This window comes from Nesoenas mayeri (assembly GCF_963082525.1).
Source record: "Nesoenas mayeri genome assembly, chromosome: 16".
Lineage (NCBI taxonomy): Eukaryota > Metazoa > Chordata > Aves > Columbiformes > Columbidae > Nesoenas > Nesoenas mayeri.
Genome location: NC_137562.1, coordinates 11,277,340 through 11,302,270, shown reverse-complemented (window position 1 = coordinate 11,302,270; position 24,931 = coordinate 11,277,340). Strand labels below are relative to the sequence as shown.

Here is a 24,931-nt window from a genome sequence, read left to right as displayed (position 1 = left end):
GCCACCGCACGTGCCGGGTGGGCCGCCCCGCGCGCTGCCCGGCGGCGGGGGGAGCACGGACCCGCGCGTGGGCGGTGCCGCGCTGCGCCGGTCCCGCAGCGCCATCTGCCGGCCGCCGCGGCGCAAGGGGGCGGTCCCGGCCCGGGGGCTGCAGGCGCGGCGGGACGGGAGCCCGGCGGGACGGGAGCCCGGCCCACACGGACGCACGGCTTGGCGCTGCCGTGGCCTCCCTGGCGGGTGGCGCGGGGGTCCCGCAGCAGCAGCCCCCGTTCTCCGGGCAGCGCGGGGTCTGCCGGGGGTCTCCAGGCGAGCAGCCGCGCTGTGCTGTGCCGCAACACCTGGGCGGGCGACCAGAGCAGGCGCTGCTGCGGTGTCCCCACGGGGGTGGGCGTGCCATGGTCCAGTGCAGTGTCACATCACTGGCAGCCAGGACAGATGCCAGATTTCTGTCCCTGCTGAAGAGGGGACAGAGGAGACAGTGCTGGCCCGGTCTGTGCTCCTGTTGGAGGCAGCGCTCTGCGCCCTCACGGCCTCTCCTGCTCTGACATGCGGCTCTCCTTGCCGTCCTCCTGGGCCACGGGCTGGCCCCTGAGCAGGGTTTCCTGCACAGGGAAGGGTTCCTCCTCCATCTCTATGGGCTGCTGCTGGTCCTCCAGCTCTCTGGGCTTCCTGGCCCCTATCTGCACAGGGGCAGGAGTCAGGGGCAGGCAGCTGCATCACCCACCTCTGCGGCCACGTCTTTCCCACGCTCCTGTGCAGAGCAGGGCCTCACTCTGTGCAGGTCCCTCATGTCTCAGCACTGGCCAGCAGCATCCCAGGGTTGCCCCAGCCCTGTTCTGTCCCAGGCAGGCAGCCCCAGGAGAGCTCCCACCCCTCCTGCTACCCTGCAGAGACCCAGCCCCTGCGCTGCTGCTGGCACACGCGTGGTTGTGCCCAGGAGGGACCCCAACCCAGAGGAGGGCTCTGAGCAGACTCACCTGCTTCTGCCTCTGTCGTCTGGGATCTGGATGGAAAGAGGGACAGAGAAGGCAACAGTCAAGGGGGAGCACCCCTGCCCTGCAGTGAGCTCTCAAGGGTTAGAGCTGGTGCTGCTGCACCGTAGGGCCTGCAGCTCGTGTTGCATCTGCTGCTGCTGCCAGGCTGGAGGTCTTGGCAAGGGAGCCGGGCTGGACCCACGCGGCACCAGCACTTTCCTCCAAGAGCTGGCCCAGCTTGGGCTGCAGCAGCACAAACGTGCCTCCTCCATAGGACAGAGCCCGCTGACTCGGCGGGGGGGCGCTCAGGGAGCCGTGCCTGGTCCATGTCCCCAGAGCTGCCGCCACCCTCCCTGCTTCGCCCCTCAGCCCTGCATGGCATCACTTCCCGTGTCCCAGCCCCTCACCTGTGTGAACCAGACAGTAGATACAGATGCCCAGGAGGCACGTGACGACGGCAGCCGTGATGGGGATCAACACGGACAGCGAGGAGCGCCTGCTGGACTCTGCAAGGGAGGTGGAGTCAGTGAGCACCTGCGTGACGCCCCACTGAGACCCAGAGATGCCTCAGCCCGAGGCCCAGTCCCATGGGCGTCCCTCACGGGGACAGAGAGAGGCAAGAAGGGATCATGCCAGAAGTGTGGTCAGACCCTTCTGTCCCAAAAACACCCACGGGCCAGGCCAGCTCCTCCGAGTGCTGCAGGAGCTGGAGCACCAGGAGATCGCTGCTCAGCACAGGCCCAGCCCCGGGCAGCAGGCACTTACCGCAGATCACATCCGAAGTGTTTGTCCCTTGCACCTTCACCATCAGCCCCTTTTCCTCACAGCTGCAGGGAAGAATGAGACCAGGTAACCACAGCAGCAGGCTGAGCACATAGAAAAGCCACGAAGAAGGAATGGCCGGGGCTGGGCAGGCTGCAGAGCTGTGTTCTGCGCTGAGCCTGCCGTGCACTGTCAAGGGCCACAGACCCAAGGTACATGGCAGCGTCCCACCCAGGACCCCAGTCTGGTGTTGCTGAAACTACTGAAAATGGGGACAAGGCATAAGAGGAAGCAGATATTTGAGACCTGCCCAGTCAGGGAAGCCCTAGGGCTCAGGCACTGCAGCTATTGCAGAATGGCTTGGATATGACTCGATGACAGGCTACAAGTGGCTCCGTGGGGAGGTAATTTCTGGGCACAGATAAAAGCAAAGTGAAATCCAATGGCTGGCAGCTGAGGCGAGACTAATTCAGCCTGGAAATAAGGCTCACGTTTCTTCCACAGAGTGCAATTAACCCTCGAGCAGCTTTCTAAAGACAGGGATGACCTGCCAGCCCATGTTATTCTGCAGGCCAGACTCTCCTTGGAGAGGGCTGGTGCCTCTGCTGATGACTGCGGCCAAGGAGCATGTGGGGAAGGAGAGCCTGGACAGGGCACAGGGTCCCTGTAACCCCTCATCCTTTGCTCCCTACTGCAGACAACAGCACGGACATCCTCAGAGGGGCATGCTCTCCACACACATGCTGAGGGATGGTCACAAGTGCCTGCATGTCTGCCTCGAGCTCAGCCACGTCACCCTGGACCTCACTGTGCTCACAGCTTTGCTGCTCTTGCTTGTGCCCTACGGCAGCCCAATGCTGTGTCCCTCAGAGGCCGTCCTGGTTGCCCAGTTCCCAAGGCCACTAAGGAGGCTGGCAGCAGAGGACGTGCTCCTGGGGGATGGATGCAGCTGGGGATGGGCAGAGGATGTTGTCAGCACTCAGACAATACCTTGTCCAGGGATGGCACGGCTCGGTTTTAGAAGAAACATTGGAGAAGGTGCCTTCTGCACAGGGCTCACAGGGGGATGACATCCGGGCCACAGCCTTGGCTGGAGAGGAGCAGAGGTTGCAGGAGGGTCAGTACAGGCTGCGGGAGGTGCAGGGCTGTGGGACTGGGCGAGCAGCACTCCCGGTGGCAATGCTGCCAGGCACAGCATAGGTAGAGCCCTCCCAAAGCCCTGCCAGGGGTATCTTGCTGGGGAAGTCCACCTTTCCCTGGAGGTCAGTGCTGCCAGGGCAGCGGTCTCACGGAGAGGGAGGAGCTGGTCGGACTCACCTGCCACGAAGCCGAAGCCACGCTGGCAGGGCTGGTTCTCCACACAGGTCTGGCAGCTGGTGTCAGAGCAGTGCATGCCGGTCCGGCACTGGCACACCGTGTTGTGTGTTGCATTTCCTTGTGTCTTCACGATGAGCCCAGTGTCTGAGCAGAGGGAAAGTGGGCGAGGTGAGGCACCTGGCAGGTGAGCCTGGGGGACACCAGCCCCTACAGCCCCCACAGCCCGGGGCTGGTGGGCACAGGGAGCACTTACTGTCATCACAGATATCGTGTGGGGCACAGTGCTTCTCCCTGGTCCAACCCTGCTGATAGTGTCCACTCTCGCAGCGGGTGCAGACCGAGTCTTCTGTGCTGTTGCATTCAGAGACCAGCTTTTCCCCTGCAACAGAGGCCGATGAGGAGGGGGCAAGGGGATTCTCCCTCTCTCCAAGCAGCAGCTTTGCGAGCAGGACAGGGGAGCACTGGTGGCTGTGGTTGCCATGGTCACTGCAGCATGCTGCTCAGTAGCCTCATGCTGCTCCAGCAGCCAGGGCTGCAGGCGCCAGGTTGTCCCATGGCTGCACACACTGCACGGGGCTGGCTGGGGAGGGCTGCTGAGTGATGCGGCATGAGAGCAGGGGGGCTGTTCACTGCCTGCAGCACTACAAGGACTGGGAAATGATCAGACAGTGACAGCAGGAGCTGGCAATCCCTATCACAATTTGGTAAACACCATCATGACCTGGTAGTGCCAGTGGCAGCACCCTCACTGCAAGCTGCCTGTGCCATGAGATCCTGTGGCTGCAGGGGCACAGACAGTCCCAAGAGAGCTGTGATAGCTTCAGTGAGGTCCAGGGTTTCACCGAGGGCACCCAAGGTCCCCAGTGGCTCTAGCTCTGAGGTGACACAGGGAGGTGAAGTCATTGGCACTGCTGGCAACAGGGTGGGGAAGGGCTTGGTCAGCCTGAGCTGCTCCACGATGTCTGGGCAGGGGTCCCTGGCACAGCCAGGCCCTGGGGCCCCAGGATGGGGAAGAGGTCTCCGTACCTGGCTGACACCGGTTGCAGCACCTGCCTTTGTGTTCATACTGCTTCTCCAAGCAGCTCTTGGCATCACCAGGCTCCCAGCACTGGAAGAAACAAGACCTGTGAATTCATGCTACTCCCCAGCACTCTGGCACTGCCTCACCTCTGCGAGCACATGCGTGCTAACCTGTGCGCTAACCCATGACCCGAGGTGAGGGCTTCTCACACTGTTCTTCCCATGCCTGCGCTAACCACAGACCGCAGCAGAGCCGCCTGCACTGCCTGATGCCACAAGCGCTCTCTTTGAAGTGGGGTGGCAGTGATTCCGGTAGGGTGGCCCCACATTTCCCCAGGTTTCCTAACAGATGCTGATCTCACATCGCGCTGTGTCCCTGCTCATGGTGCTGCAGTCCTGGGCAGGGGGAGCGACGTTAACTGCCAGCCCCTTCCCAAGGCTGATGCACTGGTCCTTAGAGGCAGGAAAGCCCCAGGCAAGTATATCGTCCATACAAAGTCAGCCAGGGCTCGCTCTTGCTGCTCCAGGCAGGGGACTGTGCTTGGGGAAGGGAATCAGATCTCAGGCCAGCCTGGAGCAGGGGGGCACCCACAGCACCATACCATCGCACAGGGCGAGCGCCGCACTGCCCATCCCCAGCAGCCTGACAGGTCCCAAGTGCCGCAGGGAGCAGGAGAAGGGGTCGGCAGAGCCCGTCAGCCAGCGGCGCTGCGGGAGGGCTGGGGGCGAGGCACTGCCCACCGCCGAGCGGCCCCCTGGGCAGCCCTGGCTCCATGGGCGGTGATGGGGCTGCGGGACACCGGGCGGTCTGACCTGGGGACGCCCGGCCCTGCAGAAGGAAATTGTCCCCGCTATCACACATACCCGACGTTGGGCAGAAAGGGAAGTGAAACGGAGGCAAGCAGGGCTGTCCCTGCACCCCCCCGGCTTCTCAAACTGCGCCCCGAGCTCGGGGGATCCCGGCCGAGAGCCCGGGCTGTGCCCAGGGCTGCGGAGCGCCGGGGCTCGGCGCTGCCCGTCCCTGCCCGCGGGAGCTCATCCCCCTGGACAGGGCCGGGCTGCAGCCCCAGCCGGGCCCCGCTGTCGCGGGTGGAAAGCGAAAGTACGATCGTGCTGAGGGGCTGGCGGGCAGAGACCTGCCTGGGCTGTCTGCCTTGCCCGCGCTGCCCGTCCTGCCCGCGCTGCCCTTCCCTCCGCCCCGACGGGGGTCCCAGGCGAGGCCGGACCCGGCTGCTCGGCACGGCTCGGCACGGCTAGGCACGGCTCCGCACGGTCCGTGGGCCTCCCGCGGGGGCGGGCCGCGCCGAGGGGACGGGCCAGCGCCGCCGGACCGTGCCCCTTCCCGGAAAGCCCGACAGCTGCGCGCCGAGGCGAGCAGAAAAGAAAATCATAGAGAGAGAAAGAGAAGGAGAGCTGCGCCCTGCCCGCCCCCAGCCCCACTCACGCCCAGCAGCATCGCGCCGAGGAGCCCCAGCAGCCCGAGCCGCTTCATGACGCTGCGCCCCGAGCTGCGGCCGCCCGCCCTATAACGCAGGGGCCCGTTCCCGCCCAGGAAGGGGCGTTGGGCCGCCCCGGGGCTTCCCTGCGCTGCACCGGGCCCGGGGAGCCCCTCCACGCCCGGCCGGGAAAGCGCCTGCCAGCCCGCCCGTACCCAGGGCCCCGCAGGAGGGGCGCCCACCCGGGCTCGCTGCCGCCGTCCCGGTGCAGGAACAGCCGTCCCTGCGGGACACCTGGACCGGGCCCCGCCTGCCGCCCGGGCTGGGGGTCCCTCCGCGGTGGGTCTGTGTGAACGTCTTGCTGCCACCCGAGGTGGGAAGCTGGCTCCTGCCAGCTCCCTGCCAGCCTCGCCGAGCCGCTGCCTGCGCTGCCCGGGGTGAAGGAGGAGCGGGCAGGGGCAGGAGTCACTTGCGGGCCAAGTGAGGGAAGTGTTTGCTCTGGCTCCACTGCCCCATTCCTGAGGCACAACTTCGAGATTTTATTTCATTTTCCCAGCTCAGAGACGCGGACCTGGAGAGCCCCTCATCACTGCCCACAGCCCCTGACCTCAGTGCAGAGTCCCTACAAATACATCGGCCCAGAAATAGGAAGGGGAAAAAGCGCTGGAGACCTGGACAGGCCACCTGCCTCTGGCTCAGTTCCCTCTGAGGAGTCCCCGAGTGGTCCCTGGGGAAGTTCCAGGCTCCCCTGCCTGCGTTGGAGATTTTCCCTGGACTCCCCGTCTCACCACAGCGTGCAGCCCAGCAGGGAGCTGTGGCCTCAGCATCCCCGGGTCACACACGGTGCTGCCACCTTGTCCCCCTACGGCTGCGCTGCAGGAACAGCCGCTGTGGTCATTGCTTGGGGGCTGTCTGCAGCCTCTGCCGGGCCACTGCTGCTCCAGCACAGGGCAGGCAGCGCAGGCAGGACAGGCAGGGCAGGGCAGGGCAGGGCAGGCAGGGCGGGCAGAGCAGACAGTGCAGGCAGGGCAGGCATCGTGGCCAGGGCAGGCAGGGCAGGGCAGGCAGGGCAGGCAGGGCAGGGCAGGCAGGGCAGGCAGGGCAGGCAGGGCACCTCCCTGAGAGCCACGGTGGGTGAGCAGCCTCGAGACCGCGTGCTCTGGATTCCCCGTCCAGCCCTCACTTCCCAAAACTGACGCACTCGAGAGCTCGAAGGGTCCCAGGGGAGTCTCGAGGGCAGACACACGGAGGGAGCGGTGGGGAGGGGATTTCTAGGCCCAGCTCCTGCGGGCCGGGCCTGGGAAGTCCCCGCAGCTCCGGGCACTGGCTGCACAGGGGGACGAGTTTGTGACTCCGGGCGCTCCCGGCCCTGACCCAGCCCCGAGCGGCCCGGGGGCGGCAGGGCGCGGTGGTCGTCGCCCAGCTGGAGCTGCCCAGGCAGTGGGAGCCCCGGCCGCCCGGTCCCGGTCCCGGTCCCGATCCTGATCCTGGGCCCCGCCCCGTCCGTCCCGCCCGCGCGGGGTCTGCTGGCGCCACCCAGCGGCCCCGGCCCGCAGCGCCCACGGGACTACAAATCCCAGCCTGCCTTGCGGTGCCGGCGGCTCGCGGGGCATGCTGGGAGCTAGGCATGCGCCGCACGCCGGGCCCGTGCCTCGGCAGGCATGGCGGCGGGCCGTACGTCAGCGCGCCGCAAAGCGTGAGGCGTCGTCGTTCCCGGTGGGGCTTTCTCTCCGCTTTGCGACGGTGCCGTGCGGCAGCGGCAGTTGGCGCCTTTGTCCTGGCGGGCGGCGGCCTGAGGCGGAGCGGGCCCGGCGCGGCGGTAAGTCCGGCCGGCAGGCGGCGGGGGGCGGCGGGGCCCGCGGCTCCGGGCGGCGGAGCGTTCGGATTGAAGACGTACCACAGCGATCTCGCGGAGGGCCGAGTCCTTCCCGGCGCCGCGCCGGGTGAGCCCCGCGGCCTGTGGGCGGGCGGCGCCTCCGCCTCCCGCCCGGGCCCCCGGGCAGGGACCGCAGCCCGCCGGGGCTGTTCCGCCAGGCCCGGCCGGTGCGCGGGGATAACGGAGGCGAGCGCGGGGTGCGGCTGTGGCGGGGGAGCGGGCCCGGGGCGATGCCGCGGCCGCAGTGCAGCTGGGTTCCCGGTTCCCCTGCGCTGCCTGAGGAGCCGCGGGGGCCCGGCCGGGGGGAAGCGCCCGGTGCGGCTCCGTCCCCGCAGTAGCTCCGGGCCGAGGCGGCCGTTCCCCGTGTGAATGTTCCCCGGGGGCAGCTCCGCGTCCGCCTGCGACCCGGGAGTGCGGGTGCTGCCCGGGGTCGTGTCCCGGCCGGGACCGGCACCGAGCGCCGCCCGGGGGCCGCTGGCAGCTCTTGGGCCCCTCGATCCTGCGGCGCCGGCTGCGGTTTTGCTTTGCCCGGGAACTTTTTGCAGACTCTGTGTGATGTTTCACTTGTGTCGCATCAGTTTCAACATCCCACTTCAGCTCTGTCTCGCTTTCTGAAGCTGTAGCACTATTAATAACTTCGGTTTTCAAGAGAAGATTTTTAGGGAAATGTGGCTTTATTGAACTTCCAGAGGATTTACTGGCAATAAGCGGAGCTGGACTGTCCCTCTGTAGGGCCTGCTCGGTTCCCGTGTGTGGGGATTGCTGTCTTTGCGCTGCTCAGGTGCGCAGTGGGCTGGTGCAGTGTGCCTAAAGCTGGGACAACGTTCAGTTATTCTGGTCTTGTGATTGCTGAGTGGCCCTTTACTGTATAACCTACCAAGTGGAAAATGGTCAGAGGCAGTAAATGCTCTTTTATGAAAGTTCTCTAGTAATTCAATCTGTCTGAGTGTTTGGGATTTATTGCTGTTTTAAAAGTGACCTGCAAGTGGGAAAATAGCTCCCTGTTTTTCTTCATATGGAAAAAGCTCTTGCACCCTCTTCCCTGGTCATCACCCACTATATCCTCACCCTTCAGAAAAAGAAAAGGAAATTTCTTAACTGCTTTTCACACCGTGAGTTTCGTGTCCCGCCAGCAGCAGTGACAGCTCCTGTGTGATGTCCCATGGGCTGTGCTGGGGCTCCATGGCCCATCCCGCGGTGTTGGTGACAACAGGACCCACCCTGGACACCACCCTGCTCCAAGGGGGGCTCGGACTGATGGGTCTTTCTGTGTTATAAAGCCACTTCACCATTTTGGGAGAATTCTGAAAACTTCTTTCCCCTCAGCTGAAAAGAATTTGAGCTGCAATAGTAGAATAGAAGTCTAGTGCTTCTGTACAGAAAAATGGAACAAGATTTGGTACTTCTGACAGGGAAGATTAAATGGTGTGTGCAGACAAACTTACAGGAGGAGTGAGGCAAATATGGCAGAATAAATGACTTTTTTGTTTGATTTTGGTTGCAGTGTTGGGGTTTTTTTTGTCCTTCCTGTTCTGGCGGTTCAGTTAATTTTAAAAGGTTTATTGGGCGTTTGCAGCCTCTGGTCCCTGCAGGGTTTCCTAAAAGGAGAAAAGTGATACAAACATACAGTTGATTGATCTTAAAAAACAAAAACAAACAAAATTTTGTCTCAGATCTGGAGTAGGTGTATCTTTCATGCCACTTAAGCATTGTAGAAGTATTTATGTAAACCTGTTTTGTATTTTTTTTATGTTTGACTTGATTATGTAGAGGCTACTTTCAAATTGTAATGAATACAGGTTGCTGTTAGGGAATGTGGTGGCTGTTGGCATCTTGTGACTAACAGCAGAAGTTTCTGTTGATATACTCAATTTCATCAGCTTTCTTTTGCCAGGTTTCTTGCATGTTGCATTTCTGCAGATGAACTTTTAGGAAGTATGACAACTTTATCAAATAGTTTTCAAACTTTTGAAGTTCTTCTTGAAGGTTTCAGCATGTTTGTATGTATTTTTTTTTTAATAAGCTTTACATAATGATAACTTTCTAACTAGAAAGTATGAATCCTGGGTGAGGTTTGGTGGGATTTTTTGGTGGCTTGGTAGAATATGCTATGTTAGGTTTTTTTTTGTTTGAGGTTTTTTGCTGTGATTCTCTGGGTAGGTCTGTGCAGGTTCAGGTGTTCCCACTCTGCCTGTGTGGTGTGGGTGACCAAGTGTGCGTGGGGATGAGATGCCGGTAGGGCATCGACCTGGGTGGGTATGTTCCAGCTGTGGACCCGCCTGCTGTGGGAGCCGATGTTTCGGTGGGGACCAGGAGGGGGATGAGGGAGAAACTGTGTTTTCTGGGGTTGGAAAGTTGACGTTTCACACTTAGTAAAGTGATCCGAGCATGGTCATTGAGGGCATTTAAACTGTGCTTCCTCATTCAGAGCCTGCATTGAAATATTTGAGTCCCGTTATGCAATGTTGTGATGAGTGTTTCCTCTCTGTGCATTAAAATATTGCATAAATTTCAACACTTCTTTCCAGTGGACTGAAGAAATAGATGTGACAACAATGGGTGTATTGAAAAGCTTAAAGTTAAGATGTTTTAGTGGAAAATGAGTTTTATTTCTATCTTAGTTTGGAGTTAAACCATTAAAACTTATCCGCGAAATAATTAGGTTTGCTACCTTTTGGTATTGCAGAAAAGCTCAACCAAAATGCTGCGCTATACGATTTTGCCAGACCTCTGTATCCCCTGTATTAAATTTCTCTGGAGTGAAGATTGCGTCAAGCAGACCCAGTTGGCTTCTAGTCTGCAAAGCTGTTAAGTTTAATCTTGTTCCAGCTTAATTTTAATGTCATGGATTGAAATTATATGCATGGCCGTTTTTCTTTTTTGCGAAGAGTTGGATTTGGGACAAAAGCAAAATGGCTCAAGGACGCAAGAGCAATAGCATCAATCAGAGCGACTTCACTAACAGCACCAAGCCTCGGGATTTAGAGAGAAGACTTTTTGTCGGCAATTTGCCCACAGACCACATGACTCGTGAAGAAATGGAAGAGCTATTTTCAAAATATGGCAAAATCAGGGGTTAGTATATTATCTTATGCCTTTTTGTGGCTGGGAATTCAGTGAGAAATATAACTTTCATGCTTGTCAAGTGCTGTTTGATGATGATGAGAGGAGTTACTGATGTTGCTCCTAAGAAGTGACCTTTTAATGGTAATTTCCTCTACCTGCACTTTCTCTGAAAAGCAATTCCTTCGATACAGCTGAAATGTAACGTGTATGTATCAGCTCTGCTTCAGCTTTTGGGGTTGCAGGGTGATGTTACAGTATGCTTTCCTAGTCTCTTCATCAAATGGGTCACTTCCTGGGCTGTATTTTGGTCACTGCCTTGTCAGAAGGCAGCTGATCCATGTAATGTATTTCAGAGTGTTTGAGCTCTGCCTTCTGGCCCTGGCAGACGCGGGTTTCCAGGGACACTGATGTCCATTGCTGGGGCGTGTGACGGCTGGGGTGTGGGGAGTCTGTCCCGTCGTGTAACTGCTCTTGCCCTGCTGTTAACTTTTCCAGCCCTCAGCATGTACCATGGCTATGGGTTCGTGCAGTATGACCATCTAGAAGATGTCCAGGCCGCTCTGGCCGGTGAGAATGGTCGCCTTTATAAAGGGTATAGATTAGGTAAGGACCACTGCTCCGCGCTCTCCTGACCCAGCATGTGTTCGGTAGAAGGTGCTTTGGTGTGAAGCTCTGGACAGAGCGCTGTGTGAGACCTGCCTGCCATTACTCTGAATCACTTGACGGGCTATGGATTTGCCTTCCGAGTTGTTTGCTGTCAGTGCTGTGTGGTTCACCTGCAGTGTTTTCTCTTGCTGTCCAAGTCTTGATCTGAAGTTATTTTGATGTGTTAGTATTTCAAAAGCTCTATTACACTGTGTAAGAAACAGTTCATGCGTGTAGTTTTAAAAACATTTGTAAAGCAATATTGAGCTTCATCTTGACAGGTTCAGAGAAATTGGTCACAGCACTTAATGCCTTGTTAGATAAGTAATCTTAACTTGGATTAATTTTTTGCACATGTAAAATCAATCTGTAAGTAGTGTGATAAATACTAGGTGCTTTCAAAAGGCCATTTCCATAGAGATGAAAATAATTCTCTTAAATCTATTGGGAGCAAACTTAAACAGAAACGAATGGTTAGAAATCTAAGAGTAATCTATTAAATGCAAGCAAAAAAATGACTTTTGAAGGAAGCCTATGCTAATTTGAAGAAAAGTGGTTTGACTTAGAAAGGAATGAAAATGACTTTTGGGCAGATGTGTACACAGCAGCAAATATGAGCCTGAAGATGGAAATAGAGGCAAGTAGGCAAGGAGGGTAGAATACAAGAAGAAATTATGGCTGACATTGCTAAAGTCTGAGAGCTTGAGCAGGAACAACCGTGGCTATTCTAGAAGCTGAGGTGTAACTGTCTGGAAATGATAACATTTCTAACGGGAAGGTCCCACCTAGCCTTCAGTTAATGTTCCTGCTCTCTATTTTTGAAGAAGCAGAAGTTGTTTTTCATATCATTTCCATTTCAGTAGCCAACTGAAAAAGGTGAAGGAGCAGCTATCAAAAGTGCCCCTCTCCAGCAAACCAGCGCCTGTGCGGCTCAGTGATGTGAAGCCCTGCGAGGTGTTAGTGTTGGGTTTCCACAGCCTTGGAAACAGGGTTTGCAGCGCTCGCGCCGGGCTGCGGCCATGCCGGGGTGAGCGACCGGCCCCACGGCAAACGGGCTTCACCTCACTGAGGGGTTCAGTAATGCCAAATAAGCCCTGGCTGACTCACGATACTGCCAGTTTTATGGCTGAAAGGGACAGTGTCTTCTGTAAGGCATTTGATTTGATTAATAAACTAGAACAATTAAAACCAAGATAGGGTTAAATGGATTTCAAATGAATCTTGGTGTCGCATAGATTGAATTGCTCAGTGCTTTGAGTGGTGCTGTGGAAAAATGGATTCCTGGCCACAAAGTGCTGTTGTCAGTGACTTGGAAAGCAAACACACAATAATGTTTTACAAAGAGAATGAAATTATGAAGGTTGAGTCAGTGATGGTGAAATGAGCTGACCTTGTTCCTAAGCCGGTGCCAGCAGAGCTGAGCTGTCAGTAAAGCCTGAAGTGAGGCTCAGCCCAGTGAGCTGCAGGGACACAGAACTACAGGGAGGGGATGGGACTGGGAGGCTGCTCAGTGCTGCTGTGCCTGCTTCAAACAGGGTAATGAAAAAGTCTTAAAGAGTTGAAGAACAAGCCCTAGCAAACGCCTCAGGATACAGGAGTGATGTGATCTGTGTGTTACAGGCAGACTGGAGACGAGAGAGTTTTCATCTAGTAGGCATAAGTATGACAAGTCCTTAAATGGAAATAAATAGCTTTTTTAACAGCAAAGCCATTTAATTCTGGAATAACTTATTGGAGCTTTGGTGGTTTCTGTGCTCTGGAGACTTTTAAATTGGAATTGGATGTTTTGCTAAAAGAGAAGCTCCACTTCAGTGCCACTGCTGCACTTGAGATAGGAATGTGATTCAAGAAACTGTCACCTGTGTTGATTCAGGAGGTCACACTGTATGGTTGCAGTGCCCCTGTCATCTCAAAATCCTTCGGGACAGAAGACTTCCCCCTTGGAAGTTTTGTCAGTGTTAAAATACTTAACATGTAAATGCTGTTGGCATTAAATAAAATGTTATTAAATCTGTTTGTTTTGCACAAGAGAAGGATCCCTGTCAAAGGTGTTTTTTCTTCTAGTCAAATATTTTTGTTCGGATTTAAATACTTTTTTTTTTTAAATTTGAAAGAAATGTATGGTATTGAGTGTAAAAATCATAATAGTTTTCTGCAATGGCATATTAAACAGAAAATAAAAATAATCTTAAACCAAAGAAAGCAGATAGTGTCTTGCTTAAAGATAATACTTGACTTTAAGGTGGGGGGGAAATTCTCAACTAAATAAATGCAAGGAGAACAGTTTCCGCAGTTACGCAGTCTGAGTATTAAATATAATTGCTAATAACATGAGATGGTAAGAGGCTTTGGGAGAGTTTAACTCCAATGTTGCATTATACTAATACTTCCACAAATTGACAGAAGTGTTTTCATATCTGTAATGAGTCAAACTGTGTAGGGAATAAATGTCCATGGAATTTCATCTCTGGCAGCAGCCAGTGCAGCTGCCCCTGCTCTGGAGAGGCTGCGGCTGCTCCGGGACGTTGTTCTGCGCTGCAGTGAATGTTCACATTGCGCTCGCTTCTCCCCCCAGAAAAGAGAACACGCTGCTTCTTGATTGACAACGAGAGTACAAATTAGAACTAACCCCTTAATTCCAATTTAAATCTTGCAAGTAACAAAGGATAGTTTGGGATGTTACAGAAGACTGAGTCTGTCTAAAGATATCGTGGCATGTTTATTCACTTGCAAGAGTTTGAAAATAGTTAATGTAAATAGCTAATAAGAAATTTTAATTGCTAATAGATTGTCAGGGAGCAGACAGGACCTAGGGTGGTTTGTTCCTTTCCTTAAAAGGTTTTCAGAGTGAAACATCTGCAGTCCTTCCTGTTTGTTCCTGCCGCCCCAGTACACCATTTCTCATCAATGGCTGGTGCAGGACGTTTGCTTTCATCACAGCAGAGCTGTCTGCCAGCTCGGGGAGACTCCACCGTTTCTGGCTGAGGACAAGACTGTTTCTCCAGCTCTTTCTTACTTCCTTGTATTTCACTTCATGGTGTTTTCCATGGAGATGCTCTGAAGCCAACCCATTTTCAGATTCCTGATCTGTTGCCTCAGTTCACCTCCGTTAGCAGCGGTGTTTGGGTTACACGGCGCTGAGTTTCCACGGAGCTGGCGCTGTGGGCTCCTTGGTCCCGGCTGCATGTGCCGCCTGAGAACTGGGGGTGTGTTCAGCAAGGGTAGGGTATGCTCCACTGGACAGGGCTGGCTGGGAACGCGAGACTGTGCTGGCCATCCGCTCCTTTTCTTGAGGCTTCGCAGGCTCTGCTTTTTCTCCTGGAGCCTGTGAGCTGCTTTCTGCTTGCTCATGGACTGCAGAAGAAAGAGGTTCTCTTATGGAATGAAGAGTCTGACTGTAGGCCTGAACATAAAGGGTTAAAACTTCACCCAAGCTGTCCACCCTATTTTGAAATCGGAGAAATCCATGAAAATTTAATTATGTTGTACTATCTAAACTTAATAAAAAATTGTCAAAGTGACAATGTCTCCCTGCTGAATGGTTTTTCTTGCACCATCTGGATGTTGTTGAGCTTAAGTTGCTTTCATTTGAATTGTGCTGATGATCTTTTTTTTGTTCCATAGCATTGAACAGATGGGTTGATTATTCTTTACAGATATTAAGAAAGCAGTGGAAAGAAGAAATATGAATAAGGCTTCATCAAGGTCCAGTCCGGCACGAAGGTAAAGTACCTGGAAGCAGTGAGTTATACTAGGAAGGTCGGGCTTTCTGGGCATGAGCCCAGCGGCCTGTGCTAAATGTCTGTGTCTCTTCCCTCCTGCTACCTCCCCAGTCCAACGGAGATGCTCGAGCGAGACAGTCGGGATGTGGCTGCTCCACCTCTCCAAGCCTGTCTGTCACTGACACCACGGAGGCATGAGGGAAACCTCATGTCTGCTCTTACTACAGCTGGGCGTTGTTTGCAGTACAGGTTGTAAGAGACTTGTCAGGAAGAATACACTTGACGTTTGCTCCTGCCTCAAATCTCAGGGAAGCTGAGACGGATCTATGGAAGGCCGAGGGGCTGTAGCGTTCCCAGTGCCATGCTACAGAGGACTTTGGGATCTTACCTCTTCTGGTGTCACAAGCTCCAGTGCTGAACTGGGACTGGAAGAGAGCGCGTGGGTGCAGCATAAGGCAGAGCAGACGTCTCTTGCGCAGTGACAGTGATGTGTACCTGCCAGCTTCTGCTTTCCCACCCGCCACAGGCACCACACGTGCAGCTCCTGCAAATCCTCTGTGTGTGAAGCCACAGGCGAGTGGAGACAAGGACTGTCCTGTTACAGGACAACTCCGCATTCCTTTCCATGGTGTTACTAGGGAGTGCAGGAAGATGTGCTGTGGTTACAGCTTGATGTAAGGTGTGCATCTTCTGCGCAAGAAACCTACCACCATAAACCAGAGCAGGAGTAGCTGCCATCCTTGGCATCACTGGGTTGTGATGCACTTATCCTGCACAGGGCCAAATGCTCCTGCAGAGACTGTGGCATGGGCATTGCCTGGCCGTGCCTCAGGCACGCAGTGGGTCCCGGTGCAGGCATGGCAGTATCAGGTGTGCCAAGTGTTGACACAAGGCCCCAGAAACACTGCCAGCACAGCAACAGGCACTAGTGGCACATCTTTGGCCTCAGTGGCACTGCAGGTGCGTGATGCTGGGGGCGTGGAGCAGTGATGCAGGTGTTCGGGGTGGACACCCCAGCCTCGAGTGCTGGTCCTCGAATCGTGCTGCAGAGGGCTGGGCAGCAGCACTGATGCCATGGGTGTCGGGACCTGCGTCACCCTGATGTGTGTGAGAGCAGGTGCCCTGAGGAGCACTGGACGTGTGTGACCGTGGGCATGGGCGTATGGACTGCACTACCCCCGCGGCTGCCAAAGGCTTTGGTGCCTGGGACAGGCACTGGATTCCAGCTGGCACTGCAGACACCACTACTGTCCTGGGTTGCCAGCACCAGGTCCCGAGCAGCCCCATGGGCACAGCTGTGGGCGTGCTGGTGCGAGCGATGGACTCTAGGCCGCACTGCAGGTGTGCGAGCGACGGCTGCAATGCCAGGTGCGGTGCCGGGCCGGCAGGATCCAGCGGCTGCAGGAGCAGACTGTGGAAGCAGCGACTGTGGTGCCTCCTCCGCAAGCAGCAGAGCAGTGATGCAGGTGCCGCAGCAGAGGGGACCCGCGCCACGTTTGTGCTTCGTTGCAGTTGTGCGTTGTTCATTCTGCACCATTTTGTCTCTGCAGATAATGTGGCCTGTTCTGGTCACCTCCGTTCCAACTGGAATAAATGTCATATGCCAAACAATTACACTGCATCTGACTGTTTTGCTATATGGTTTTACAGCTACGGAAAGATCAGTTACTTGGCATCCATCGGAGCAAATCAGAAGTTCTTCCTGAGCTTCTGCCACCATTCACTGTAGGCTGGGGGGAAGGGGTCGATGACAGATATATGTCACGGGATGTGGTTACAATACAGATCACAAACAAGTCGGATTTGTGTGTCCAGGAGGCTGAGGAGTTTACACCTGGTGTGCAAATACAGTGTTTCTTCTACAGGAGGAGGCTAAGTGTGTTCTTGATGGCAACTCTGTAGTTTGTCCCAAGATGTTTTATATCTGACATAAAAGCAGAGCATGCCAGCTCCATGTATCTCAGATCCACCGCATCCCTGCAGATCCACCTCCTGTTGTCCTCGGACACGGAACTCGGTCCTGCTGCCTCCCTGCTCCCCAGGTGCCTGCTGCGTGAATGCTCTGTGTTCTGCTTACCTTTCATAAACTAGATTAGGCTGCTAGTGGACTCAAAGTCTGTCAAGTTTTGGAAATAAAAAGATTCAAAAAGCTGTTTTTTCTTTTTTCTGATGGTTGTCAGTATCTTGGGGAACGAACATTCCAAACACATGAAGCTTAGTGGTTTCTCTGCAAGACTTTTTTTATATTTTGCTTATACTACAATGAAGTTATGTTGTGTTACCTTTTTTTTTTTTCTGGAAAACAAAAGATGACCTGGAAAAAAGCCTACTGTTTTGGGAAAATATTAAGACTGGAACGTTATTCTGCCTTGCCTCCGAAGACGGTGCAGTACAAAGTGTGAAGGAGATGGATGGTTCAGGTATGATGGAGCCTGCTGCTGCTGAGGACACCATGCTGGCTGGGTTTATGCCCTCCTGATGTGGGGCGTTGCGAGCATAAGACTGGCTTTCTATGGAAACTGTCCCTGCAAATCCAGGACCCGGCGGTAGCTCTTGTTGCTTTCTGCTAGCAGCACAAACCCAACCACACCGTGGAACCTACAGTGTCTTTGTCGCAACAAGCTCCTTTTAAAGTCATATACAAATAACAAATTATTTCAGGTGTTCTGTCATTAACTGGTGACTTTAATGGATCCCTTGTCTGCTCCTGAGTGTTGCATATTTGTGGTTATTAGGCTCCAGCACCTTGAATTCTCTCACTGAATTTGTAAAACCATGTTTGGTAGATGACCTGTGGCTGACACTGGAGGCTGGAGGCCTTAAAACGGTGGTTTCTGAGGTGCCTGTTCACTTCTTCCACAGGTGCTCTACACTCTTAGTGATGCTCCATTAAGGAGCTTTTTGGGTCTTGTTTGGCTGTGATAAACATCAGAATTAAGAAGCTTCTTGAGGCTGCTTCAACAAATATGTTTTTTGGGTAATTCTTGCAGTTGCGGGCTAGGAGGGAGGATTCAGCTGCTGAGAGCAGGGTCATTTTGGCACCTCAGGTGAGAGACCTGGGGGTGACGGTGCTCGTGCTGTTAGCAGTCTGATAGAATTCCCTGGTGTTTTCCACAGAGAGCCGTATGTCTACGGGGATGGCCGTGATGGCAGACGTGACCGCTCCCCGCTGCGGGGGAGCCCACGGAGAGACCCCAGAGATGGTAGAAATGGGCGAGATTCCAGAGACCCCCGAGATATTCGAGCTAGAGACATGCGTGATGCCAGAGATCACCGGGACCTACGAGACCCACGGGATATCAGGGATCCGAGAGACTTGCGGGACCCTCGTGATGTCAGAGATCTTCGGGACCCACGGGAGCCGCTGTACGACCGATACAGGGATCCACGGGATATGAGAGACCCTCGGGATCCCGTGTACAGGTAATTTCCCTGGGATTGTATGAGGAAATTTCTCTGGCTGGGGACACTGGGTGCCCGCTTTATGTCTTGTGGGGAGCGGGGGGGTACTTCAGAAACTGAACTGGAAGAAGGTATGTGATGCATTGACCAAAGTTACTGCCTGAGATCGTGCTGGAGCATGGAAACCCTTGTTCTTCTGTCAATGTTGCAGACGAGATGAAGGTTATGACCGTTACCTTCGCCGTGAAGACTACTATCGGCGGAAGGATGACTCTTACTATGACCGTTACAAAGAGCATTTTGATAGAGCACCAGGGAATTCAGACGGTGAGTACCTGTCAGGTTGTAACAGGCAGATTCACATTGTCCCTCTGTGAGGATGCGAGAGATGCCAGCAGTGCCCAGTGCGTAGCGCTCCGTGGCGCGGGGTGTTCGGAGAGGGACAGGCTGGCTGTGTGCACCTCATTGTTCCAAGCAGGTCCAAAGGACGTTATTTGTTCTGTCCCTGTGACTTGCTTTCAGACCGCCTGAAGCGTGAGGAGCGGCGCCGAGAGGAGCTGTACCGCCAGTACTACGAGGAAATCAAGAGACGTTTTGATGCAGAGAGACCTGTGGATTGTTCTGTGATAGTGGTGAATAAACAGACAAAGTAAGAAAATAGTTATGACCAATTTTATTATTGCATGGTAGAAGAAAATGGAATTAAGCTTAGTCTGGCCTTGAGACTGTCTTACAGGTTGGGGGGCGCAACTGTAGAGCCACCGCTCCTGTCGCTGTTCTGGGAATACGTGTTGCTGAGATGGAAACATGTTGTATCTTGTGCTTTACGCTTATTGCCTGTTTGTCACTTACCACTATACTTTGTCCTGATGCTTTTCTACCTACCCTTCATATCAGCCTGCTGTCATGACAGGCTGTAGTGGCCTGTACTTGTTATTCATGGGTGACCAATATGGAATTATCAATGTGTGACAGTGAACAGGTAACACAGAGCAGTGTTGTGGTGCAGGCGGGGGGGTGTACATTTCAGCGCTCCTGACAGAGTGGATTCAAGGTCAGGTACCCGTCCGTGCCATCAATCTGACATGGATGATGTTTAAAATCCCTGCTGAAAGTGGTTGTGAATGATACCAACAGCATGTGTAAAGTCTGAGCACTTGTGAGGCATACCTCCCGAAACACAGTGTGGGTTTTTGGTGTGCTGAATGCAGGAGTGTTAATCTAGAGAGAAACGCGCATCCCTGGAGAACGGCGTGCTTTCTCGTGGAATGTCAGGACTTGAAGCAATTTTTGGAGTCAAAGGAACTCGTGCCTAAAATGTGTGGTTAGTTTGGAGAGTGGGTGCTGTGCTGGGAACAGAGGTGCCCTGTGCCGGGGACAGCAGGACAGGCTGTGATGGTGGCACCGCTGGTGTCTGTGTCTTTACAAACTGTAAGAGCTGGAGCACATTAATAAATCTTGGGTATTGAAGCACTGATGTCACCTACTGTAGACCTGTTGAAAGGTGACTCCCAAGTGACTTAGATACATGATCGACGTAGCTTGGGAATCCTTAACAGGACAGTTGGCAAGGGAAGAAGTTTAATCACAAAGTTCACATCCAGAGACGATAAATTGAACCTCTTTCAGAAAGTGTGGTCACACACAGACTACATTTCTCAGAATGCATGTGCAGTTAGTATGGCAGCTTAAAAAAAGATGTGAAAGCTTTAAGCTCAACTGTGGGAGCTGTGGTTTGGGTTTGGAAGGGGAAGTCTGTGGGACGCTTGATGTTGAGTTAGAGCAGAAACCAGCTAGGAGAACGAAATAGCAAGAGAAAATGTATTTGGAACTTGAATGTTTATGGATGGGTAGTTATCCTCTGAAAATTAATTGGTCTGTGCTGCAGTGAATTAGGACAGGGCACATTGGAGCAGTTAGGATACTGAACGCAGCACCGGTAACCAACTCCTGTGTGCTAGCTGTTCTGCTCTGTACCCCTTGGATCTCTTCAGGCATAACTTATCTCACTTAATGAGTTTGGTTTCAACATATTTATATGTGAATGAATTTATAATAGTGTAAATCCCTTTGCAAACGCTCAGTTTCTCAGCTAAGCTGAGGCTTGGTTTGTAATCTCTTTCAGTTAAACTGAACCGATTCAGATCAAAATAAGGGTAGGGTATGGGCTTTGATATTATCGTAATGAGATTGCTTTGGTACTCTCCTGTTAAACACTGTGAAGTTTGGCGAGTGTGAGCTGAGGGGAGGGATATGCAGCAGGGTTCATTTTGCAGGACTGACTGAACTCTGGCTCTGCTCCGGCAGGGAGTACGCAGAGTCAGTGGGGCGGAAGGTGCGGGACCTGGGCATGGTGGTGGACCTGATCTTCCTCAACACGGAGATGTCACTGACGCAAGCCCTGGACGATGTCAGCAGAGGAGGGTCTCCTTTTGCCATTGTCATCACCCAGCAGCACCAAGTTCACCGCTCTTGCACTGTTAACATCATGTTTGGCACCCCACAAGGTACTGAGGTCTCTGTGTGCCATGTCACTCTCTGGTTGCTCTGAGCTGCTCAGGGTGCTGCATTAGAACACTTGCTGTCAAGCAGGGTCACACAGGACAAAGTTCATCTTACTGTGACATAAGTAGTTATCAATTACTTGATACCATGTCACGCATGCGAATATCATTATTTACAAGTTTCCATAATACTTTTTTTGTCCCTTATCAGAAGGACTGTCTAATTTCTACTAAGAGAGAATCTCAGCTGCGTTCTTAGCACATAACATCACCGGCCTTTGAATCTTGGGGCAAATTGTGTACCCCAGCAACCTTCAGAGGGCAAGTTTTGGATCTGTCCAAGGCTTTAGCAGTCAAATGGCTGGAACCGTCTTCTCTTGGAGCACAGAGAATTATGTGAGAGCTAGAGGGAGCTGCTTTCCCTTTTAGTTGGGTGAGAGGCAAGAAAGACACTTCTTGTTCTGATACAAAAACTTCTCATAGCCCTTGGCCATGGAGGAGAAGGTTGGCCTTGCTGGGTGAGGCCTTGAGCCTTCTGTGGGCTCAGGAAGTGGCAGCGTTGCTGTAGGAGCTTCCCAAGCCCAGGCTTGCGATCCCAAAGCGATGCCTGCCAGCAGAGTGGGACGTGCTGTGTGTGCAGGGCGAGGCACCGCACATTAACGCCACTTTGGGTTACCTGAAACGTGTTTTTTCCTTGCGCAGAACACCGCAACATGCCCCAAGCTGATGCCATGGTGCTGGTGGCAAGGAACTACGAGCGCTACAAAACCGAGTGCCGGGAAAAGGAGCGCGAGGAGATCGCGCGGCAGGCGGCCAAGATGGCAGATGAAGCGGTGCTGCAGGAGCGCCCACCCCCCGCGGATGAGGGTGTCCGGGGGGGGCACCCACCCGGCATCCAGACTCTCTTGAACCTGCTGGCAGACAACCGCTATCTAACCGCTAAGGAGATTGATAAAGTCATTAATTACTTGAGAGACCGGAAGGAACGGTTACTGAGGGGAAGCGCTGATTCTCCTCAGGGTAAGTTCTTCAGCCACAGACATTATCTGGTTTGTGAGCTCTGTGAGCTGGGACCCAAAAACACTCCTGGGACTGCAGAGGAGTCCCAGTGCCATAACTCCTGATACAGCGCCTCATTTTATGGAGATGGACGTGTCCTTAGGGGTCCTGAGAAGATTCCTGTGTTTCATGTGAAAGAACTGTGGCTCTGTGTTCTCTTGGGGAAGGTACAGGGCTGCTGTCACTGGTTTTGTCGCTACACAAAGGGCAGCAGTTCTGCTGAGTGATTTGGTTTCCCCATAGGGTGTCTGTTCATTGATGCGGGTGTCTTTGGCAGTTCTTTCACTAGTTTTCTTCAGGTGCCCCTTCAAGGGCAGTTGCAGAGCTTTAACCTTCTTTCCTTTCTTTCCCAGCGCCCATGTCAAGACAGCCTTTGGGGGCACCCTCAGGACCATCTCTGGGCAGTCAGTCCAGCCTTCCCAGCTCTCAGGCTCATCAGAGTTCACAGCCTCTGGGCTCTGCTCCTTCTGTTCCAGCGTCCTCTTCTAATCCTCAGCAGGAGCTTCAAGCAAAAATCCTCAGTCTCTTCAACAGTGGGACAGCAGCTGCTGTAGCAAACAGCAGTTCTGCAGCCCCTGTGGGCGTTTCAGGTGGCACTCCAAACCAGAACTTTGCTAATGCAGCCAGTGGTCAGGCCTGGCCCACACCGATGAGTGCGGGAAATTTAAACCAGGCTCAGCAGAGATTGCAGACTCCGAGCACACAGCTTCCTGCCCTCCAGGGCCCTTCCAGAAATGCAGGTCCAAGACCTGGAGCTCCTCCACAAGCTCAGTCGCTCTATGGTCAGCACCCAAATCGCCTCCCTGCACCTGGCAACGTACCTGCTCAGAGACCAGTATCTTCTGGGATCAACTTTGACAACCCCAGCGTACAGAAGGCCTTGGACACCCTTATCCAGAGCGGTCGTGCGCTCTCCCACCTGGTGAGCCAAACTGTGGGCCAGGGGCGAGCAGGGCCCCCTGCCCAGCAGCCCATGGGTTCCTACCAGTGACACTGCTGAACCTGCCTGGCCCTTTCCCCTCCCCTTTGTCATTCCATACTTAGAGCTGTTCAGAGAGTCCCCTGTCCCTCACACGGGACACGTGCCCCTGGATGTGCATGTCCTCTCTGTTTCGGTGAGAGTGCAGCCCAGTGGCATCGCTGCTGTTGCTCGTGCTGCCCGTCTTCACCTCGGTCTGGTTAGCAGTGTTTGCAGAAGTGTGCTCTGTTGTCTCAGTGGCAGGAGGTGCTCAGAGCCACTGTGGATATTTGGTTGTTCTGTCCAGTCCCAGAAGCTGCTGGAGTGACAGCCCTGCTGTGTTGTCCTCACTCCCAGCAGCTGGTGCATCTCCCCATCAGTGCAGCCTGCTCTCGCTGAATGGTCTTACTGTGGTGTTGGGTCAGCAGTGAGGAAATGAAACGGGACTGAACAGAGCGGTACCCTGACCGGGCGTTCTTGGAGAACCCCGTTTTGGAATGGGCGCTATTTTTCTTTGCATCTTTTTCTTTCTTTTTTTTTTTTTTTTATGGTATATAAGGCAGTTGGCAAGTCCATTGGTAGTGATGGAGCTGAACTCCTGAAGCACAGGTCTGGCCACTGCTCAGTACCCCGGGGCTGTGCCATTGTATCCTGGCAAAGGCAGAGAATCGCTCCTCACCATGCCCAGCATGTTTGGTCTGAGCGCTGCACCAGATCTGAAACACGAGCTTCTAGCTGAGGCAGACATTGCAAACGATCTGTCGATTTTCTTACACCCAGTGGTCAGTGTTAAGATCAATCTGTTAAATTGGGCATATGATCCTTTTCTTATGATCGTGCTTTGGGACGGTTGGTTAGTGGAGCCCCGCAGCTCAGCTGCAGCTGCGCTGAGGTGCTGCCGGCCCTCCCGGGGTGAGTGTCTGCTCCGCAAACCTCATCTCCCTGTTGGCTGCAGGTTTGTCCAGCCAGGGGGCAGAGGCAGTGCCAAGATGCAATACCATAATTTTGTACTTTTTTTCAACACTTTGAAAGCAGCAGCAGACAGTTGAGCAGAAAATCGGCCAGTGATTCTTCACGGTGTTTTTAACCAGTAACATACTTTGATACCAGAACACAAAACATCTCTTAACAATGTCGTCCTCCCCATCACAGCCTTAGAGTCTGTGGGCTTCCTGCAGACAGCCCAGAGAAGTTAAGCAAGCGCTGTTCTTGGAGCTGAGGATTTTCTGTGTCCCAGGTGGTTTGTGTTGTAGCTTTTTTTTTTCTCTCTGTGCTGTTAACAAGAGGACATTACTTTTTAATAAAAAGACAGGAAAAACGTCTTGTTGCATTTTTGACACTTGACAGCTTGAGTACAACCAGGATCCATTATGCCACTGTGTTTGTCGTTGCTCCCCTCCAGATCAGCTGTGGCTGTCACTGGGTGCTCAGCAGGTGTACGGACCTTGCTGGGAGTGCTGTGACAAGAGTCTGTCTCGGTTGTAACACTTTGGTTGCAAGTACCTTGTGCTCCTCATTCTCGCACAGTAAACTGGTGGCTCCGGGGCGGTGGGACGAGTATCAGTGTGTCTGTCTGCCGGCTTCCCTCCAGCCACTCTGTGCTGGGTCCCTTTCTCTATCTCCACAAGCCCACAGACAGGTAAAGCATCTTTGCATGAGCTTAATCACAGAACTGTGGGGCAGGGAGAGGCTGTTGCTCTCCTGCTTCCTCTGCAATCTGCTGCTCCCTGTCAGGACTTGCTCCTGCTTATGGAAGTAGTAGCAGCCAAGTGCAAAATAGCTGTGGAGACCCTGGAAGCAAGTGAAAACTCCCCATGCAAGTAGTGAAGGGTGTAATAAAATCATTTATTGCATTTTGTGCAGACAGGAGTCTAGAAAAATGAATACAGTTAAAGCAGTAAAGCATTAACAGGGAGCATTCAACAGCCGAGGAGCCACTCCTCCATTAATACCTGCACAGAGAACACGGGGCTGTACTGAGGCGGCCTAATGCACGATACTGAAACACAGAAATTAAATGCAAGCCTAATTTTTTTTGTTGTTTTTTTTTTGGTTTGCAACCTGTTTTATTTACAAGGTTTTAAACTTAATTGCATTGCTCTGCACACAGATTCTCTAAAACACAAAGCATACTAGGTCACTACATGTCTATTGAAATATTGCACTCGAATAAAAGTCACTTGAATGAAC

At 53.8% G+C, this 24,931-nt stretch overlaps 2 protein-coding genes across 2 annotated transcripts; one reads left to right on the top strand and one right to left on the bottom strand.

The window, feature by feature from the left end:
• Positions 1–228: 228 nt before the first annotated feature.
• On the bottom strand, positions 229–5,565 carry CD40 (CD40 molecule; the record flags this gene model as incomplete). The annotated part of the gene is made up of 8 exons (XM_080354811.1): positions 229–676; positions 1,382–1,480; positions 1,740–1,801; positions 2,727–2,826; positions 3,054–3,197; positions 3,307–3,432; positions 4,080–4,161; positions 5,518–5,565. 8 exons carry the CDS (start codon positions 5,563–5,565, stop codon positions 525–527), a joined length of 813 nt encoding a protein of 270 aa, XP_080210937.1. The 3' UTR covers positions 229–524.
• A 1,599-nt stretch (positions 5,566–7,164) lies between these two features.
• NCOA5 (nuclear receptor coactivator 5) lies at positions 7,165–24,931 on the top strand. Its single transcript, XM_080354421.1, has 10 exons — positions 7,165–7,328; positions 10,274–10,460; positions 10,947–11,054; positions 14,753–14,819; positions 17,936–18,241; positions 18,432–18,547; positions 18,743–18,869; positions 20,528–20,727; positions 21,427–21,744; positions 22,137–24,931. Exons 2-10 carry the CDS (start codon positions 10,298–10,300, stop codon positions 22,772–22,774), a joined length of 2,043 nt encoding a protein of 680 aa, XP_080210547.1. The 5' UTR covers positions 7,165–7,328; positions 10,274–10,297; the 3' UTR covers positions 22,775–24,931.